Genomic DNA, 22,842 nt, shown 5'->3' on the forward strand with positions numbered 1-22,842 from the left:
TTAAGCAGTTTCTATCCTAAAACCTGACCGTAGGTGGTACAGTTTTTTACGATATGTTATAATAGTGCAATAAATCTGTTAGCTTAAAATCGAATCTCCGTGGCCTTTTAGAGAAATCATCATTAAATGCAGGGTCCTGTTAATGATGCCATCGAAGTGAAATTGTTTAATCTGCTAAGGGGGTGAAAGGTCACCAAATGAATTTTTTATAATACATCAACTTGACACGCAATAGGGAAAACTGTAATAGATAAAAGCAAAGGAAAAGGGCACTGTCTTCTTCTGATAGGTCAATAGCAGCCAAGAGAGTCACTCATCCACTTTCCTTTCACGATGGGGCTCCTTTTGCATTTAATATGGACACCCAATTAATACCTCAGCACCACAGACAACCTCATTTTAGGTGACTTATAGCAATTTCTCCCCCTTCCCTGAAATGAAAGTGATCACAATACATCATAGCATTGTGTGAATTAACGTTAATTGATTCAAGTTACCAAGCAATGATGGGCCACTTATATAATCTAGGCGTTATTGGGTGCTAGAAGGGATGGAAGGAAGATTAGATTCCAGTGTCCGTTGCTGTGACGACGGGAGTCACCTGACACCTTGTTAGACAGTTGTAAGGTTCTATTGCTGGCCCCAGTGGGGTCGTCAGTAAACTGGAGTGATGTCCAAACATCATTATACCCTGCTCCGATATTAAAGCAAAGGGATTAGCAACTTATTGCAAGCAACCTGGATTTGTCATTGTGCTGTCGTTATCCAATTTCCAAGGCTAATGTGACTGTAGCCTGCAGGCAGAAAGACCTACAGCCAAACTTTAAAAAATGGGGGAGGAAAGTTCCCTCCAATGCTCCCAGTTTTAACCACTATTTAACAGCTTCCAACACCCAGCCAGGAATGTGAAAGAATTTTTTACCCCTTCAATGCTTAAGTGCAAACTGAAAGATCTAGAGAATACAGAAATTTCCCAATTCAGAGATCACCACTCTTCATTCCAACTCTTGCTTTTCAATCTGCCAGATCCAAACTGCGTACCCTATAGATAAAGGGATTATTTCTATTTGTATGCCAAACCCAGCAAACAAATAAATCCAAATTGGTGAATGCTGGCTTTGGGCAAGACCTATGGTAGGGGGGCAGGAAGGTGGGCGGGGGGGGGGGGGCTAGAGATACTTTTTTTTAACCTTTGCCTCCTCAAAGTTACCAAGTCAGGTTCCTGTAAAAGAGCTCTATGCTTTACTTAAATGTTTCCGGGTGTCCTGAGCATTTTTAACCATTCTTATTTCAAATAGGGTAAATAGGGAAGAATCTGTATTGGGGAGCAGGGGCGGGGTGCGGATATTGAATTCCAAAGGAGTTTGAAAGATTCTGTACCCTGGAAGAAGAAAGTGAGTTCTCTAGTCAATTCAGTTTAACAAACATATGTTAACCCTTCTCATTGTTCTAGGCACTGTGAGATATGCAAGGATAAACACCATGACCTCTGTCCTTCAGAAATGTTCTTCTATACAGTTTGTAAGGCATAAATGACTCAATTTCTATGTTACAAGACTCCCAGTGGATGCCTGAAACCAAGCTAATACCAAATTCTATAAATACTATGTTTCTTCTTATACAGAAATACATTTTCACTTTTAAAAAAGCACTTTATGGCTTCTCTTTGGCATATTCAAATTGGCACCATCACTACTCTTACACTTCGGAGCATTATTAGGTAAAGTATGGGTTACTTGCATACAAGAAACTGCAATACTGAGACAGTCGATCTGATAACCTAGATAGCTACTAGATGACTAATGGATGAGTAGCGTATACAGCATGGATACACTGGACAAAGTGATGATTCACATCCTGGGAGAGATGAAGTGGGACAGTGAGAGATTTTATCATCCTACAAAGAATGGCATGCAATTTAAAACTTACGAAATTGTTTATTTCTGGAATTTTCCATTAAATATTTTTAGATCATGGTCAACAGAGGGTAACTGAAACCTCAGAAACTGTGAATAATAGGGGACTACTGTATTTCATAGTCCTCATATGTTCTCTATCAAACCTAGCTAGATACCATTAGCTGCTGTGAACTCCTAACACAGAAGTGTCTTATGATCTGTTTCTTTCTGGCACTACAGCATTGTGATTCCAAACCTGGGACATTGTAAGTACCCAATATATGTTACTAGTGTAACACTACAACAAATCAGTACCCACTATGCACCTCTTCAGCTGCTAGGTCACTAAATACCTCTAGAAAGCTACAACCTTTCTTGGCCTGGCCAACTGTAGGTTCTAGTACACTCTTCAATACTTTATTGTTCTGTTCTAATACTTATTATTAAACTCTTAAGATTCTTTGAAACTATTGATTTCACATTGAGAGTTGAGTAACCCTAGGTATAGGTTGGAGTATGCCAGGAGCATATAAATACAGAGTAAACATGGCACATATTACAACGAAGTCAGCTCAGAGTTAAAATCTAAGTATTTTAGTTAGTAAATCACTTAAAATATATTTTATAATAAATCTATCATGAATGTGAAATCATAGCAACTCTGAATATATTTTTTAGATCATACACAAAATATTCAAAACTTCCTATTTGTGTTGGAGTGCTATGCAGTCAAAGTATGACCAGGAAAAGAGAAATCACTCAAGATTTCTTTAATGAAAGAGATTTAAATCAGGATTGGTTACACAGGAATATTGGAATAGCAGAGAAGCCAAGGAGGTTACATTTCGATATTTGCAAATAACATTTAATGATCATTTACTTTACATGGCACTGTGCTTAGGTACTCTTGGGAACATAATAGCAAGTTGAAGCCTTGACCACCTATTAAATATTATAAAGATAAAAATATACTTGTAAATTAAAAAAAAAACTAAATTAATGATTAAGTGGGTTCATATTGAATTAAAGATATTTTTAAATAGATGTAGAATAATGAGATTTAATAAAACACTCATTAAATAGTTGCATAAATGTTTGTTTTGCTTATCCATTAATTTTAAAATCTGCAGATTTTCGTATGAGCCATATAATTTTTGGACATAATAGTTGTTCAGTTAATGTTTGGGAAATATAAAACTTTGAAATGTAAGCTTTCATAAGTATTCTATTTACTTACAACTTAACCATCTGTACAAATATACATAAATTACTTCATTTTAAGGCAGGATGGTTCAATTTTGTAATTAGAACTACGTATATATGTAAGTGAGAAACTGCTGGATGCAAATATGTCAACAACAGCAATGGATCACAATTAACATCCTGTTTATAAGGAAAATAGCAGAAAAAAATATTAACTGTGAAGAAGAATCAAAGATTTAGTGGTCTGGGGCCATTTAGCTGAAGAACAATAGTCTCTAAGGGCATTGCTGCAGAAACATGGCTATGAAACAAACGATAGTTTTAATGATGATCATGAATCATCAATAAAAATGTGAATGCTGTACATTATTTCCCATTTAATAAGGCTGAATAACATGTTTTTTTTAAGTTTAAGAGATAAGAGCTTTTAAAAAATAGTTATAAAATGACCAATTTTTAATTAAATGGAAAGCTTGCCTATGCAGAGCATCTCATTTTCCCACAAAGCCACATTTGTGAAATGCCATTATGACAATTTTGCCATCCACTTAACTTGACAGAATAGTGAATTTGTATTGTAGTGAAAAGAAGAAATGGTACAGAAATATTCTTTAACAGCAAAGCTGTGGTTTTGCCATGAGAGAGAAAAGAGATTAGCTGGCAGTATAGAAATCTCTTCCAGGATGAGTATTCTGCCAGTCTTCGGAAGAATATCTTCCCTTGTTGACAGTGTCCTTGCTACTTCAAACAGTTATTTCCTAGGAAGTAGGTGCCTGGCACGGGTGTGTGTGTGGGGGGGGGGGGGGTTGGTATGGAGAGGTTACACGAGAGAAGATGCTAAGTGAGACTGAGCACCAGTGGATTCCTTTCACCAATTGTTTCTCACAGTTTTCTTCTCTGTTTTAAGTCAGCTTGATAGGGTGTTCCTTACACAGAATAAGGAGCTCCTTACACTTAAAAGGCTACTCATGTGACAGTACAAAAATACACAGGTATACACTCCTGTAGTGTCATGCTCACCCTCATTATAACCATTTCCAGGGCCCAAAGATCATGTTGATGTCATAGACACAGAGGTTTCTGTGAGATAGCATATTAGTTTTTATTGCTGCATAACAAATTACCACAAACTTAGTGGCTTAAAATAATACAAATTTATTGTCTTCAGGTTGTGGGTCAAGAGTCCAGACAGGCTTTGATGAGTTCAGTACTTAGTTGAAGGCTCTTGAAAAAAAGCCACCTTAAGTCCATTCAGATTGTTGGTAGAGTTTAGTTCCTTCTACCTGTAGAATTAAGGACCAGTTTTCTTGTTGGCTGTCAGGTGATGTCCACTCCCTATTCATAGAGTCCACCTACTTTTTATCTCATGTAGTCCCTTCCATCTTAAAAGCAGTGACACTTCAAGTCCTTCTTACACCTTAAATCTCTCTACTTTTCCTTTCTGCCTTCTTCTTTAGCCACAGTAGGAGAAAGCTCTCCTCTTTTAAGGGCTTATATGTTCTTAATTAGGCCCACTTTGATCATTCTGGATATACTATCTTAATGTTAACTATGCCATATAACAATGAGTATGAATAAAAGAGCTATCTAATCATATTCATAGGTTCCTGGGATTAGGACAACACATCTTTGGGAGGTCATTTTAGAAATTCTGCCAACCACAAATAGCTTTGGCATTTCAATAGCTAAACTTCCATAAAAATACAAATATATTTGATGTTACTGTATGACAAAGAATATTATTATTAGTTTAACGATGCAGGAGAAAAGGAGAGAGAAGAAGAAAAAGGAGAGAAAGAAACTTGAGAGCCAAAATCAAGGTTCTACTAAAAGAGGGGAAATAATATAAATTATGTCCTGCTAGGATTTCAGACAAAAGACAAAATATAGAAATAAAACTCCTATGGGGAAGCCCCTGTTTAAAAGGGCATATTGAACATATGTTTGTTTCTGTTCCCTCTACTACATTGTAATTACTTAAAAGAATAAAAATTAATACAAAGAGTGTAAATTAACAATGTAAAGGGGGCAAGAGAGGAAAAAACAACTGACAACAAAGGTCAACAAAGTTTTGGAAAACAGGTCCATAGAAGTGACTTAGTCAAGGGAGAAAGCTTAAATCCAGATGCCTATAGAAGAGGATAGAGACCAGGAGAGACCAATCAACTACATTTTTTAATTAAAAAAAGATAGCATCCTATTTCTTCCCGCAAAGCAGAAGTTGGTACCTTTTTGAAAGCAGGGAGTACTCCCCTTGAATAATAAATGCCCAATATGGCCCCAGTTTGTTGAAATGCATACAATCCCATTAAATTAATGAGTGAACCTCTCAAGAACATCCTTGGTGCTTTTCACGGTAAGGTCTGTGTCCTAGACTAATTTCTGCTGTCTCGGGGTCAATTCATTAGCTTGTCAATGGCTCCTGAGTGAGTTCAGTGGAAGTCCCAGCTGACACTGATCAAAATTGAAAGAACTGAACTGGCCTTAGGGCCTGCATGGGGCTTCAGGGTTGTTTAGCATACTGTGCATTCTTAGGACCATGAGAAACCTTGTTAATTCTCACTCAATCCCTTAGGACATGGCATTTCTCATTCTGTGGAGATTTATTTAGATATACTTAAGAAGCAGCCTTTCCTTATCTTTAGAAGATTTGCTTTTTTGCCTTATGTCTAGAAAATTTATCTTAAAATACTAAAGGAATTGAGAGAAACAAGGGATATAACACATTCTCAAAGAAAATCAATGTACCTGGTCACTCATACATATAATATACTTAAAAGTACTCAGTGAGATAGAAATGAAATTGTGCTAAAGGATAGAAAATATATTTAAACATAAACTAAAATACATTAGCATAATTCTTTCAGATTCCTGATTCTTATATTATCATGCATAACATCAATAACATCACAACAATATCAATAGCATGGTGAAGGTTCGATGGTTGGTAAAAATATCCAAGATCTAATAAATTCTGAGCAATCATGCAACTAGGAATATGTTTTAATTCTAAGCTAACAATTCTCAAAACTCTTCAAATGGACCCAAATTCAGAAAAAAAAATTGCTTGTTTTCTTTTCATATCTTCCATACATATTAATGTATTGTAGGAAAGAGAAACACCTATCTCCATTGCAAAGACAGATAAAATTTAATACAAAAATACTAGCTAAGCTTCCATATTGGTATGTTGCTCTGTGTAGAAAAAGGCAATCAATGTAATAGTTGAATATGCTTCAAAATGTGAAGGTATCACTTTTTGCTTTGCGTTTTATTTTACAGTGAATTCTACATCCATTGAAGATGGTTGTACAGAAGTATTTAATACTCATTAAATATTAATTGCTCATTTATTAACACTACTACATATAAGATGAAAAAGCAGTAATAACAGAATAATCTAAAAGAGTATTAATGCTCTAAAATTTCAGTGAGTAATATAACTCAGAATCTAAATATTTTACCTATTTCAGGAACCCAATATCATCTCAAAATGTGCATGTGGTGGTGACAAGTTTATAGGAAACATCCATGGTTACCCATCTTGAGCCCTCTGCAACCCAGCAGCATGTATCTGTGAGGCGGTTAGTTTTATAGATGTTTTCTAAGCATTATGACAAGTTCATATTGTCTCTCAGTCTGCGGTTTCATTTTTGGTTCTTTTGTACCTACTAAAAATTGGACCTTGGGACTCTAATGATCCTGACTTCATGGCAGATGCCTTAGATGAATGTGGGCTAGTCAATTCATCCTTTGGCTAACATAGTCTATAAAATTGAAAGTAATTTACACTTGCCTTTCCTTAATGTATTCTGCACATACTTCATTTACTAAGCTCAGGGAAACATTCAGGTGAATTTACTTCTGAAATGTGTACAGAACAGAAATCTAGTGGAGAACTTCAAAATACAAGTCTGTAGAGTCAGAACAACATAGCACAAAGTATATCACAGATCCTATGCAGGTCTGTGCCACAAACACAGCAGTGATGCTCCTGCCTCACACAATTTGACAAAGGTGTCCTTTCAGAACTTTACGATACTGGGTTAAATAAAACCCAACCAGGGTCACTGTTTTAGCCTAGTAAACTCCTGGTCATCCCTCCAAAATGTTGCTAACTATAAGTCCATTCCCCAGTTCTTATAAGCAGAGTTATTATCATCTCCTCGGTACTCAAGTTTTAGCTCGTAGCTCTATGGAATTGTAATAGGTGATGCTATGTTCATATTTATTTTGCCTTGGTAACCTTAGACTCTAACCCACTGCTTAAATTCATTACATAAATAGATGAATGAACAAATGAACTGAAAATAAGTTGCTTTAGAATAATCTCTTCCTATGTGCTTTTCACATTAAGGTACCAAAATATAATGTCTTTTACAACCCAGAATATAGAATAATCATGAAAAATATAGATTTAATAAAGAGTTTTAAAATTGAGAATTTAAGTCTAGAAATGATTCTTTAAGTTTTTATTCTTATCTAAAAAGCAGAAAGGTAGGTGAAATACAGTATAAATATATATATGCCTTATTGTTAAAGTGTACAGCTGAAACTTTTTGGATTTTGTTAACCAATGTCACCATAAAAAATAATTAATTAAAAGAAAAAGAAGCAAAAAGGTTACGTGATTCAGTGTAAGTAGACTGAGATATGCAATACATGCCCAAGAAATCAGTCCTAATTTGGATATTATTATAATTAGCACTTACCTATAGCCAGTGACTCCCTTTGACTGAGTCACCAGTAAGGCCCCAACAGTCATATTCAGAACATTCTCTAGTACTCCAGTCTGTTGAGCAGTGATAATCTGGTGAGCCAAATTTTGTAATTCGTTACTTGATAAAGATGGAATCAGGCCTGTGCTCCTTACTGTTGGCAGATCACCAATTTCAAGGACCAGTACTTTTGAGACAGTTTCCATGCTGGTTGGTGCTGGAAACCTATATGAGCTCATTTCCATCATAAGAGGTCTTCGTTGACCAACTCTATAATGACTGGCACAAGGAACAGTTGGGCAATTGCGCTTTCTCTTTGCTCTGTAGTCAGCAATAGCCTTTAAGGTTGCTTCGTTGCCAGGCATGTCATGAATAAACCTGATTTTGTCTTGGGTAACCTGCAAGAAGTCAGTTAGTCTTTCAAGGATCATGATTTCCCAACCCTTTTCTAGGACTGGAAACATCACAGTGAGGGCCAAATGAATAGAAACACCTGAGTGTATTTCAATGGGCTTCTCTCCTTGTAGAACAACATACAAGATATTCTCCATGATGCTGAAATAGTTGGAACCAATAGACTCATTCAGCAATGAGGAAATTGATTGAACTGGAGTTGGTGGAATAAAACTTTCCCCTAAAAAAACATGGGGGCTCTGGAGTTCATGGTAGAATACAGCTAAGAGAAGCTTGGAGGTACTTTTATTCCCCAGTAGAAAAAAACGCAGAACTTGAGGAGTCTGATCCACAAAGCAGACCTTGGTGATTTCTCTGGTGGGTAAAATGGAATAGAAAATAGATCCTGAAGTAAAGCAGGGAGTATTGACATTATTGGCATTTAGTAGTGTTGATACACTACTAAAGGTATCAACAAAACCACCAGTCACAGACACAACGGGATATATCTTCCGCGTTGCCCACGTGGCATCATCGTTGTCAAGAATTAAGATCACGTGGTCAGTCTGTTTGCAGATGTAGCCTTGTATCAGGGATCGGTATGCGCATTTCTGCTCTTCTCTAAATGTGCCTATAAAATAAATGAAAATAAACAAGTGACATGAACCATAATCTCTCAAAGGTCATTTGCAATCCATCACTTCCATCGTCATCTGTAACCTCATGAAACATTTATTGAATATTTGAGTATGCTAGATACTGAGAATGCAAAGAAGTCTTGGGCAAAATATAAAACCCACATACATTAAAATTACAGCTATTTAATATAGTTTAAAAGTATATATTACATAATATGTTATTTAAAGTTAATAATGGTTGTAGTAGCTAAGTGTAAAAGCAGTTGAATAAATAAAACAATTAAGATAAAAGAAATAATCACTAAAGCTTCCATAAAGAGAAAAAATAGGAGAGAATGAGATAAATAGTCGAGTCAATGGGAAAAGAAGTAGAATAAGGGGGCTGAAACAGAGAATTTATGGAGGCATATTAAAATTGAAGAGGTATATTGTGACCAGATTTTTAAAGAGTTTGGGTGTCAGACTATATAATTTTCTCATACTTTCTTTGTTTCTAAATGAAGAGTAAAATAATACAAGAGGGAAAAAAGCAATAATTTGGGGAGTATTGACATTAAATAGAGTTCAAGATGAGGATAATTGAGGCTAATGAAAACATTTGAAGACAGCATTAACCATCATTCTCACCACTCCTAATCCTCCTATGAACCTAGAGTAGTTTGTTCTGAATCCACAGGGATATTTTATCTTAAAACAAAGAAAGAGTTCTTTTGATTTTAAATTGATATTTACAAAATTGTCTTATGTTGTTGTCTAGAAATCTTAACTTTCCTTAGTGCAAGTTCATCAAAGCAACCTAAGAATTGGAACCCGCATCCCCCCAAAATCAAATTATTGCTAATGCAGGATGTACTACATTTGAGCATGATCCAGCCTCCTCCTACATCCTTCTTCCATATGATGTTATTAGAAATTTGTGCCAATGCCGCCTAGGATTGCAATACATTTCATTACCAAAATATTGCTTCAGGAGTACAACATAAGGTTTACTGGTACCTCGCAATAATAGAACAACAACAGTGGTGAAAAGTTCAAGGGAAGTTGTAAAACATTTTAAACTGAATGATAAAATTTTAGCATATCAAAATTGATGGGACATAGTGAAAACAGTGTTTCGAAGAAAATTGATAATGTTAAGTGCTTATATTACAAAAAGAAGAATTGTCTAAAAACAATGCCTATGGCACTACTTTACATATTTAGAAAAAGAGCAAAGCAAACTGAATGTAATATAAAATAAATAATGTAACAGCAAAAAAAAAAAAAGCAGAGAAAGTGAACAAAGCTAAAATTTTACTTTTGAAAAATACCTACAAAATACCTAGACTGCTCGAAATACAAAGAAAGAGCAAAAATCTCCAGTTTCAGGAATAAAAGGATTATTACTACAGATACAATGGACAAAGATTAAGAGACTAATAATACAAACAAACTTTATGTCAATAAATTTCACAACTTAGATGACATAGACAAATTCCTTGAAAACTGACATGAGATAAAACAGAAAAATTGAATTTCTCTTAAAGAAATTGAATTCACCAAATTGAATATTAAATTATTAATTTAAAGAGATTTAATTATCGAATACAAAAGAATGCTCACTTTTACATAGTGTTTTCTCCCTATGGTCCTACAGTATGAAAATATTAATGTTAAATCAAGCATTGTCTTCAAAGGCATAGAACCAGTATGAAGGGAATGAATTGCATGATCTTAATAGCCATGGAAATTGTGCTTTAGTCCCTGATGCACCAATCTCTACCACAGGTAGTATATACTTTTCAAATGAGATAGTTCCCCTTTTCTAAACTCTACAGCTCACTCTCCTTTGTACACATTTCTTTCCCAGCTATGTCGATGCCATTGATTAATCATTTATATTCCACGCAGTTTTATAGATGGCTGACTTGTTCTTCCTGTTTCTCATTTGGGAGATATATATCTTTTAAAGTAACCTCTACAGATTGCTAAATTCTTGGAACTGTCCCTAAGTGAAATAATTTTTCTCTTAGTTAATATGATTCTTGGTCATTCTCTGCTACTAAGCAACTATATATACTTTAATAAATTATATAAACTTAGTAGGTATCAGTGTCCTTAAGGGGTTATTTCTCAAGGCTAGGGACTATATCTCATATTTAAATTACTTAATTTAAATATGGCAGGGCTTAACACACTACCTCAAACACAATAGATGCTCATTTATATGTACTAGTTGATTAATATGTAATGTTCTTTTCGAAATTCCTATTCTTCGAATAGTTTTTATCTATTCTTGCCAGATGTCTAGTTATAAGATTATTATTCTATGGCTTGAGCTAATAAACTAACCAATCGCAATAATAATAATAGAATGTACTACAAAAATTTATTATGAGAATTGTCCCCTAAATTGATATTAATATGGTAACTCAATACTGTGAGAAATTCAGCTATTTTACATGAGACCTTAAGATTAAAATTATGGTTAACTACATTTTATAAATTTTCTTTTGTTCTTGAATCACATAATTGTTCACAAAAAAAGATTCTGTTGTGACAAAACATTTTATTCTTAACTAATTTATTAATTCATTAAATAAATACTCATGTAGGATTATGAATCTTCTTTCTATACTTTCATTCCTGATGGCAAGTGCTTTATAAGGCTAACATAAAAATGGACCATTTATAATGTTATTCAAATATTCTTTTGGAGTAATGGGTATAAGAACTATCCTAGTAGAAGGTATACCTTCAAAATGGTCTAGTGATAGAGTTCTTGCAATTTATCTATTTATCTTCAGATATTTCTCCCAGAAGCTAGTCCACTACAAAGGCTGGACCCCCAAGCCATCTCTATCCTCAGGATTCAAAAATCCTGATTCCTTCAGTCAACAGTGACACTGTGTGGAGCAGAATATGACTGACTACCTGGACTAGAGGCAGGATCTCTACAGGGAGAATAGAAGAAGGGAGAAGGGCTCGAAACAGGAAGGATCAGAGAAAGTTTGAATGTTTGAGTTTGAGAAGGCACAATCTCTGCTCAGTGTGTTGTAAAGCATATGTACATCCTGGAAGGTCTATGACTCAGCTCCAATGTCCATGAGCAAGCTCAGAAACAAAGTGATACAGTATGAAAAGTCACTGTTCAATCTTTATAACCCATTGCAATTTGGTTTGTGTTAAATTATAAACCCTAGAAGCTGAAGCAAGGAATTCAATAAACATTTATTGGGATTCCTTGTGTATGTTAAACCTGCTAACAGTAAGAAGATTTTGTTACTAAATAAATCACTTCTCTCTTCAATGATAAGGAGGGAGCAGTCTTTCTGCTATTATTAAGAATTGTGACATGATTGGGGATTAAATGCCAAGCACATACAGCTACTCAAACATGTGACACTTACTTGCTTGTTTAAACTTAGCCAGTTACCTTCCTAATTTCAGTGTAATATCAATTAAATGCATTGTTTTTATTCTTAATTTATGATTAGGATTAATGATTAAGATGGGGCTGTTCCAACCTCTTTGTAAATGACAAAAAGTTGCATAGAAATAGCATTTACCAACTGGGGAAGAATATGATTTGTATTGTGGATACATTATTATAGTTAACTAGAAAATCCTTTGTTCTTAAAGTAAGTTAAAACAGACAAAAAATAATCATTCCACTAAACAATTATATAGTTGTCTCTGGCAGTACAGGCTTATTCTAATAGGAATTTCTACCTTAGAGTTTGACAAGGATCTTATTTATACAAAGAACATGCCCTATGTGGGCTGAAAAGTAGAATCTTTCAAAATAATGAATAGTTAATAAAATTAATTGAAGTAAATCAGTCTGGCACTCAAGATGAGATTGCAAAAAGCAGCTAATGCACAACTATGATAATTCAGAGCCTCATAAAATGTACCAGAAAAAAAGTCAAATGGTTTTATTTAGACAAGCTAAAGTTTTGCAGATAAGACAGAAGCCATAGAAAGGAAGACACTGACATTGGAGGAAGTAGATGAATGACAAAGTAAACTCTTTGAGTGATTATGAGAAAACAGGGTCCAGAGCCCTTTAAAAGCAGGTTAAATTTGATAGATCAAGAGAACATCTCTCAATGAGCAGAAAAGACAGAAAGTGTTTGCGCAGGTGAAAGTGACTGAGAGATAGAAGGCAGACTTAGCTGCTGGGACATGTGAGACAAAACAAGGTCATCAATTGAAAGTCAATTATGAGGGTATGTGTTAGGGGTCAGAAAGAGGGGAGAGAGGATGGGTGGAATGTTTGTAGATCGGGAAAATGGTGTGAAATTGTCATTGTGCAAGAGGGGTGAACCCTGTCATTCTTGATTTTAGTGCTTGTGCAATGTTTGGGAAACTTTCTATAAAATGAATATAAAATTATGAATTCAAAATTGGAAATAAGGGTAAGTGAAAATCAATGTGAGAAAAAAATCACAACTCAGATATAAATTTAAACCTCTAAACACCATAAACATGATAAAAATCTAGGTAAAAGTAGTATTAACTACTCAACACACCTTTGTATTACTTTTTTATTATATTTTTGTTGCACATTTTTGTAGAGCTTCTTTATATGAAAACGATGTATTATATATAGAGGGAATAGAAAGATAACTCAGTCGTTTCTTTAGCCTGAATTATTGACATTGTTTTCTATCATGGTAGTTGAGAAGAAATGCTTTCAGCTTTGCAACTCATAATTGGTAATATATAAATGTTTAGAATTATTGTCAAATGTGAGAAATTTCAAAGAAAGTTTTTCTCATATATGAGCTATAATATTTGAATACATTTTCACAAAGTAACTTTTATAATAGTGTCACTTTAAAACATATTTCTATACCTCTTACTTTCTTCTCATGACTTAGGATGCATTCACATTAAGGTGTGAACTAGGGTCTGGCTCCTGTATGCCACATCGTGGTAAGTTGACATGAATGATCAGTAAGAACTTGATATAGAAAAACCATACCCTATTAAACCTACATCAAATGTTTGTCCAACTCAACTTTCCCTTAGCTGAATCCTAAAAATATCTGTGGCTACTCCATTATCACCCAAACTCGTAGTACTTACAATGAAGGAGAATTTAGAGTGGTAAGAGTGTTGTTTTAAATTTTAGTTAAACTATCTCAATTTTGCAAATTTTACGAAAACATAGGGCCATGCAAACATATTGCTAGAATTCCTTTTGGAGTCTTGCAAGTGGCTCATGTAAGCAAGAACCTTGAAACCTGAACTTAATCACCTTCACCTTCCCTGAAACCTAAGGCAGTTTGTGTTGTGAAGACTAGAAGAAAGAACAAATGCCTTGGATGTTCCTAGTAAGATGGCATGGAGAAATAAGTTGGCTGAGTTCACCGAAGGCTGGGTTTCTGCCTATTATTGATAAGAGATGGAGGGTCACAGTTATTAAAAGTTTTTGCAAATAACTAGTTATAATGAAGCATAGCACACCTGAGCTGTATAAGAAGGGAAATGAAGGTAGGGGTGCCTATATATGTCAAATAAAGGCATGTGACAATGGATTTAATGCCACGAGAAAAGGGTTCTTCAATAAGTGAGCTAGAAAGACATCGGTCATTGTCTAAGAGTAGAATACTTGAATTTATTATTTTGAAAATGGATAGTGATGACAATTTCAATGCTATGACTATGCCAGTGAGTGGTAAGATAGAAAGAAAAAAGCATGCTTGAAAAAAATAATACCAACTAACATTTATTTAGGTCTTTCTCTGTCCAGGTATTCTCCCAGAGATGCTTCAAAGATGAGTTGAGCAATAAGTCTGAACATGCAAACAGACAATGGCCAGACCATCTATAAAAATAAAACTCTGACCCACAACCTACAGTGACCAGTTCAAGAAGCCAGCCCATTATCAGCAACAACCGGTCTAGAATGACAAACAATGATCCCCAAAATAATCAGCACAAAATAGCCAATACTTGATTAATAATTACCACCTGCATTCCTTCCTTCTTTTCTTCCTTTCTCTCTCTCTCCTTTCCTTTCTTTCTTCCTTTTTTTCTTTCCTCACTTCTTCCTCACCTAACTTCCTTTACCTAAAATTTCTTAATGACAAGTTTAACTATCCCTAGTTCGTAGATAGAAAAATTGACTCACAGAAATTTTGACTTACATAATTACTTAGTAATAGTAATGAGAAAGAGAAAAGCATACATTTAAACTTCCACCTATGCCTCTGGCAAAATAAAATGTAATCTGAATAACTTCATTTTTAGATTGTATTTAGATGTAGGGTCAGCTGTGATGATTAATAGTGAGTGAGGTGCTATGATAATCAGGAATTCTCACTGCACAAAAAAAACTGGAAAGATTTTTTGTTGTCTAATCACATATTTGGTAAGATTCTATTTACTTTTTTATGCTTTTTTATATTACCATTTGGCCTTTTAAATATTTTAGCATTCTATCCCAGAAATATAAACATACAGCCACAAAGTTAACAAAGGCAATAGCCTACAGATTATCAGCAAGTAACATTAATTATTCAGTTTTATAGACAAACTTGGAAGCCTGGTGTTCATTAATGAGAAATTTTATTTTTATTTCTCCAGAATTTACCAATAACTAAGAGACGCAGTGGTTTATCAGTATCTTACCATCTATTTTCCTATTTCATTTTCAGAGTTAATTAACTCTGGCATTTTAATTTTGGTGTGAAGCAAAAATAAAGTACATGTAAGCAATGCATTGGGGTTCCAGAGCTGCTAATGGTGTGTAGTTATTAATTGTGGGAGAGAACACACATTAACTAATTAAGAGAGGGCTATGCGCACAGCCAGACAGGCATCATAGGTCACTCTCTCAGCCGCAGCTAGCAGAAGCCTACAGTGACAGTCTAGCTTCCCTTCTAAATAGCGTTCTATCTTTCCTCCCTCTGGATTTCTTTCCTTCCTGCTTCTCTCACTTGGAGAAGGTTTTCTTCTGAGTAATGATTATCTTTCTCACTTGTTTTCATCTTTCCTTTTCCCACTTCTCCACATGGCTTTATCTGCCAGTCACAATTTTTGTGGTCTGCAGTTCTGATCACTTTTAAATGAAACCCATGCTGGCTTTGGTAATCATAATGTCATTTACAATTTACCACTAGACACGTTTATTCAGTTAGTAGCACACTGGAGAAAGAGAACTCCATATGAACTCACCGTGAAAGGCCTAATCTGATTATTTCCTCATGAAAATCCAGGCAGGGGTGCTTGTAAGAGAGGCTGAGAGAAGAAGGAGAAAAAAGCAAGGTCTGGCCACAGCTGAATTTCATAATCAATGTGAATAGATAAGTGACACAGCCTGTCAGGGGCAGCCGTCAAGTCACCCCAGGGCATTCCTCTCAAAAAAGGCAAGAGTGGACAGGACTTAATGAACGCTGAGTGACCAGTGAGTATTGGCTCAGCATATGCTATTGCATTCAAGGTGGACAAGAACAGTGATAGAATCCAGAAGCTCTTGTCTAAGTGGGGAAAATCAGATTATGCAGGTTGCATTTGTATGTGCATATGTACACACGGGCACTGGCTTTGTGTATACTTCAACATCCTAAAACAGCCCAGACATATAATATGCTATGCCCACCTTCCACTATATTGAGACTCATAGACCTGAAACTAAAAAAGGAAGGGAGTTAGGTATGTCTTGTGGAGAAGGAGAAAGAGGAGAGATGTGTAAGCGTGTGAGCGTGTGTATTTATACTCAGGTTGCTTCCAGGGTTCTAACACATATTAACTTTGTGTCAATATTTGTCCTTCCTGTCGTGAAATGAGGATTTTCCACCTCATTTCACGTTCGAAAAGGAAATATGCCAAAGGGGTCTTCTTTGCTAGAAAATAAAAAATTAAAAGAAAAGGAAAAAGGAACAACTTTTATCCTTTATTTAGAAAGATGGATCAGAAGTAAAGAAAACAAGCATTTTTAAAATAAATGTTTGACTCAAAGGCACATGGAATCCTTCCATCTTCCCCATTTCAACAAAAAAGAAAAATTTATATGTTTAAAAATGAATGAAATACATCAACATTAATGATTTTTTTCCTCGAGGTTAACACCACCATTTCCCTCACTATATTTTTTAGCCATTTTGTGATGATTTCACAATTCATGGTACAGTAAAGTATAGGAGATTTTGACAAAAACAAAGTATATAATCATTCCCTTATTTTCAGAAATGAAAAGAAATCATTTACAATTCTTTTCTGTCAAACAACATTTACACCTCATTATTTCTAATTTAACAAATATAAATGGCCACAGATCAAATGAAGTGAAGACAGGTTGAATTTATCCCCATTCGTATATGTTGTCAGAGCCCCTCAGGGTATGGGAAGTGAAACTCCAAAGTCTCAAAGCTATGTTCCTAAATACACAAAGGGAGTAACTGAAATCTTGGGGGAAAATATTCAAGAAAGTATATTTTGTTCACTTTAGAAATAATAGAGAAAAACTGTCTGCTTTTTTAGAATGGGAAAATCTAGCTAAAAATTATTTTTTATAACTTCAAAAATAATGGGCATGTGTTATATTTGTAAGGTGAAGTTAAATCGAACGATAATCTCATGCATAATAGATTACATATAGATGGCGGAAAACACCACTTTGTTAATTTGGAGTCTAGAATTATAGGTCTTTAAAATCAATTGAATGACCACAATATATGTGATAGTTCTAGTCATTATAAAAGAGATAAGTTATACGTGCTTGCATATATACCTATACACACGTGGTAGTACTATACAAAGATATAATTTGAGAAACTTAAAGTTTATTTAGTTGAAAAAGTCTAACATGTATTCAAAGTTTAAGTCCTGAATCTTCAAAATTAAGGCATTTTCAGGATACGTTTTATGTAATGCTAGATGGTGGCACTTAGGAGAAAAGTCTTCTCTGGTTTCATTCTCGATGAGGAAGACAGCACTCTAAAAGCTAGAGACTTGTGTGGTGAGTGGCTTGGGAGTCAAGAGAAGATAGAAAAGAGAGACCAAGTGTGAAGACAGCTCTAAAAGACTGAAGATACGGCACAGGACCAAGAAGCTGCTAGACGAGGAATATATACATCTGCAGGCACATTGGGTTGATGAACTTCATGAACAAGAGATTATGGGATTTGTCACACTTTTATAAACGATTTCACCAAAGTTCTTGTACTTGGGTTTATTTTCCAAGTTATGTAATATTTCGGAAAGATAATAAGGGAGTCCAAATTAATTCCATTAATTTGGAATACCTTTCCACACTAATCTGAGAGAACTGGAAAACCACATAAAACCAACCATTACATGAAAGAAGGATGCCTGTAAGGCCATCTGCAAGGCCTTTTTGTCTTGAATAAGTCCTCCTGGTATTTTTAAATATTAGTTCCCTTTTAATAAAAGTATTACTTTGAGGGGGAAAAAATGGTCAGGCAATGAAAATAAGTGATACAATGACAATGAAGATGCGGTGGAGGGAGGCGGGTAGTGAAGTTCAGATATGCGTAAGATAGACTCTACTTCTGAATCAATCATTTTTCCTTTTTATTTTTTTAAATTAAAAAAGAACTTACCTTTATGATCAACGTGTATTCAAACAACTTTCAGAAGATTCTTTTGTATTTTTTTCCGATGTTGATATATCATCATCTATATTTTTTTTGAAATGAGCGGCTTAGAAAGTGTTTTTGTATTTTTGTCATTTTGTTGTATTATGATTTGGCTTGCAAACATCAATGGGTATGGTCTCAATTATGATTTTAATTCTCTGAATAGTACATTGAAAACAGCCAAAGCAGATGCAAGTTCAGGAAGTATAGCTTAGGGGGTGAGAGAGCAAGCTTTCCAGTCAGAGGAACTTGCATTGTGTCCTGACTCTGCCTTTCTAGCTACAAAACCACAGGCGAGTTATTTATCCTCTCTTTGACTCAGTTAACCCATTTGTAAAAAGGGCTGAGAAAAGTACCTGATTCATAGGCTGAAGAACAGGATTAAAGGAGATGATCTATGGCAGAGTTGAGAACAAACACATACTAATAAAGATAAGCTGTTGTGCTCACCATCATCAAAAAGGGAGTATATTTTTTAGAACACTTCACACACTCCTTTTGCCTTTTTTGGCACTATCTTCATCTCAAACTAGTAACATTCGCCTTGGAGCCTGAAACGTCACCTGTAAATGTTGCCAGCATTCATAAGGAACAATGTTGAAAGAAACAGGTTGCAGGTGAAGAAAATGCTAAAATGTGGACATAAGATCCCTATATTTAGATAATATGGGAATGCAGAGACATACAAACATATATACATACCATGTATCTGTTTACACGAATATACAATGTATCTGTAAGCAGGACACATAATTTCCACTAATCAAAAAAATAAATAAAAACCTGTAAAATTCAAGATGGTTTCTCCTTTCATCTAATCTTAACTTTTTTCTTTATTCCTTTTGTAACACTCTCCTATCTTATCCGAGCCTTTCTCTTCACCATTCTGTTTCTTTTTTTTTTGCCTGCCAGCTTTAAAGAAAGTGACGTTCATGCCTTAGATTAAAGGCAGAGGTAGTGAACAGCATTCCTTATGAATACAATTCAGACGCACTCTTTCCTCAGAATGATAAACTTATCACCTCTCCAGCCCTCAGTTGAAAGCTGCAGCAGTAATTCTGCTGGATGCCAAAACTAAAATGAATGTGAGTGTGCCATGCCCAGCTCTGAGCTGTGGCTGTAATGAGATTTGAATGGGAAGCCCCGGACACAATAAATCGGCGCCATATGTGACCATTTCCTGTGTCAGTTCCTTTCTCATAACCAGTGGAGACTTTTTTTTTTTCCCTCTCATGACCCCACACCATGACTCTGAAATCTTTCATGGCTGCTTATGGGCCTCAGGCTTTTTACAGCAGTTGTATAAATAAATGAATTTGACAGCAAACATCATAACAGTTAGCAGTAATGTGTGTTTGCCACAAGTGCCTGTACTAGTCACTGGAGAAATGGCAGAGGAAACAGCTTGTTGTGTTACCTAAACAAAAGTAGTTTCATTTGACAAGTGGTGAAAGAATTAGTCAAATAAACTCAAAATCCACCAGGACTATTTTTGCCAAGTCTCTCTGCCAGTGAAATGTTCCCAGCTCCTCAATGCCCATGACTCATAAGAGATAAATTTCCCCTTTTATTCTTAGATAAAGATCTGGGCTGAGAATACAAAACCTTTGACTGATATATATATACATATATATTTTTAATCTTCTATGCAAGGCCAGACTGCCATGTATGGGAACTCAGGTGCAGCAAAGAGTTACCAAGAAGCTCGTGGCAGACAAGCCAAGAAGGACAATCCAGGTGGGAAGGAGCAGATGTGGCAATAATGACCCCTCACTGGTTACCTGTTGAAAGCAAACCGAAGCTTGTAAGTGCTTCCTTTCCTCTCATGTTTTCTTTATTCAAGAAATAAAAATCTTCACACCAGTTACTGAAAGAAAGGAAATTAACATTTTCCCTATCTCTCCATAGTCTCAGTAAAACAAAGTTGCACATGTTCAGTAAACTTTGTGGTAAATTCAGATAAGCATAGATTTTCCTCAATTACATAGTTTGGTTGTTTTGTAAGTCCTTACATTTTTCTTCCCCTCCACTAGCATCTCATTGCCAATCACATTGTCCTAGCTGTGAGTGATGTTATAGCACAGTGCTTATTTTTACGGACTCTGGTTATTTATATGGACTCTGGTGCAAACTACTGAGGTTCGAATCCTGGCGCTGCTACTTGCTCTGTGTGATCTTAGGCAAGTAACTTAACTTTACTGTGCCTCAGTTTCCTCCTTCTCAAAGTAGAAATAAAGATGGTATAGTGTCAAGTTCATATGGTGCCTATGACAACTAAATATATTTTGAAAGTCTCAGTACCTTGCTTGGGGTATAATGTGCTATTATTGTTGTTGTGTCAAAGGAACTTGGATAATACTCTTTTTAAAACCACTAGAGCTTTTCTCTATGCTAGCATGATATTGGCAGCTAATCTGGGAAATGAATTTAAAACTTTTGAGGAAAAATCATGGCAGCATATTCATTTAAGCCAATTACAATTAATTTCAAGGTACAGTACAGCACTACTTTAAATAAAAATATCATCTATACCCTGAAAATACTTTTTTAGATATAGGTCATTTTCAGTCTTTTTAAAGTGGTACAACAATTTGTCATGGTTGAATAATCATTGTCTCTAGAATGTTCCCATATTCACAGAAATATCACTAATTAGGAGAACAAACATTGAGAGCTATCAAAAAATAATAGATCTTAGTTTAGACATATGTTTTGTTCTCTATTTTTATCTTTTTACAATTTATTACAGGCATACTTTGTTTTATTGTGCTTCATTTTATTGTACTTCATAGATGTTGCATTTTTTTACAAATTGAAGGCAAAACCCTTCATCAGCAAAAATATTATAATTTGTTTTATTGTGGTGGTCTGGAACAAATCTGCAATATCTTCAAGGTATGCCTGTATTAAAATTATTCACGAAAGTGTTTTGCTTATGTGATAATATGTAAGAAAGTACCTTACAACTTTGGAAGGTATTGATTATAATCAATATAAACGGATATTTCAATTTATAGAGAGCCTACTATCTTTACAATAAATTCCTAGTGTCTTTATTTTAACTAACTGGCAAATCCACTTGAACAGACATTTCTCTACATCTAGTCAAATTATTTCTTTGGAGAAAAGTCAGAAATATTAATGAATTAGACTGTGTAAAAATGAGTGGATTATTTAAGTTTTGCTTTTAGAGCAGTACCAATGAAATGAAAAAAGTGTGTCAAGTGAAGGTAGGAAATCATTTCACTTTACAAAACAATGTTGAAACAGAATTGGGAAAAATGGGATCAGTTGTGATTTGGAGTGGAGCATTAGCTAGAAAACCAAATATATGAGGTGACATCATCATATAATAAAACAGATTTAAGTGAGACTTCATTTATAGTAAAATTAACTGAAATCTTGTCATCGCTCCCTGTATATAGGCTACACTGCTACGTTTAGGAAACGTCTCAGAAATTGGTCTGTGAGAAAATGATTTTGCCCCCTATGCAACTTCACTGTCAAGAAAAGTCATCTGACAAAATGCTCTCCTTGCTACTTCCATATCCTTTCTCAAGATCTGCTTCCTGAAGGCATAGTCTGACTCACCTCAGGAATCCCAAAGGGGAAGATTTCAAGGGATCAATAATTCCAGCTATTCACGCCCAACATGAAAACCAGGACTGAATACACAGAGAGCTGAGCAGTGTCTTCTTTGATTGACCAATTATTTTAAATAGTAAATGAATAATGCCATCTTGTAAAGTCTATTTTTCTGAGTTAAAGAGAAAACTGAGGGGGGTAGAAAAACTTTAAACAACCAGTAAGCTTAATCGAGTATTATGAAGCTATAAAAATATCACTCAGCAATTACTTTTAGGATATATATATGAACACATATAAGGCTAGGGTTACCTCTAGGAGTGACAGACTTGTACTTCCCTATTTTCTCACAACGGAGTATTATTGAGCAGAGGTAACAAGTGTCCCTTTTGAGCCATATAACTTAAGTGAAAGAGATAGTAAATTACAGGTCATAGGCCAAATCCAGCCCACTGGCTACTGTTGTAAATAAAGTTTTATTGGAATACAGCCCACACTCATTTATTTACATATTGTGAACTACTGTAAACATTCTGCTTTTGTACTATAATAGTAGAGTTGGATAATTGTGATGGAAGCCCTATGGCCTGCCTAGTTGAAAATATTTATTATCTGGTCCTTTACAGAAGATGCTAGCCAATCCCTGCTGTAAAAGTTCTAAGTTTATCTCTGAGATAGTGACCAGTAAAGTACAAGATGGGGGCTGATGTCTTAGCTTGGGTCCTGGCCAATGAGGGTTAGATAAAAAGTATAATCAAGAAATAAACCTTTGTTGTTTTAAGCTATTGAGATTTGCAGGTTGTGTGGTATGGCATCC

General features: G+C 35.0%; 1 protein-coding gene across 10 annotated transcripts in view; it reads right to left on the bottom strand.

Moving 5' to 3' along the window:
* PKHD1 (PKHD1 ciliary IPT domain containing fibrocystin/polyductin) overlaps positions 1 to 22,842 on the bottom strand; it is a 405,020-nt gene that overhangs the window by 32,440 nt on the left and 349,738 nt on the right. For 9 of the 10 annotated variants that reach the window (XM_036218764.1, XM_036218741.1, XM_036218730.1 and 6 more), the window contains one exon: positions 7,814 to 8,843. In XM_036218764.1, the coding sequence (XP_036074657.1) occupies positions 7,814 to 8,843 (1,030 nt within the window). Of the gene's footprint in view, positions 1 to 7,813; positions 8,844 to 22,842 lie in introns of those variants that run through there. The other variant, XM_016147309.2, reaches the window with a different exon arrangement.

Source organism: Rousettus aegyptiacus, unplaced genomic scaffold (assembly GCF_014176215.1).
Source record: "Rousettus aegyptiacus isolate mRouAeg1 unplaced genomic scaffold, mRouAeg1.p scaffold_m13_p_1, whole genome shotgun sequence".
Taxonomy (NCBI): Eukaryota; Metazoa; Chordata; class Mammalia; order Chiroptera; family Pteropodidae; genus Rousettus; species Rousettus aegyptiacus.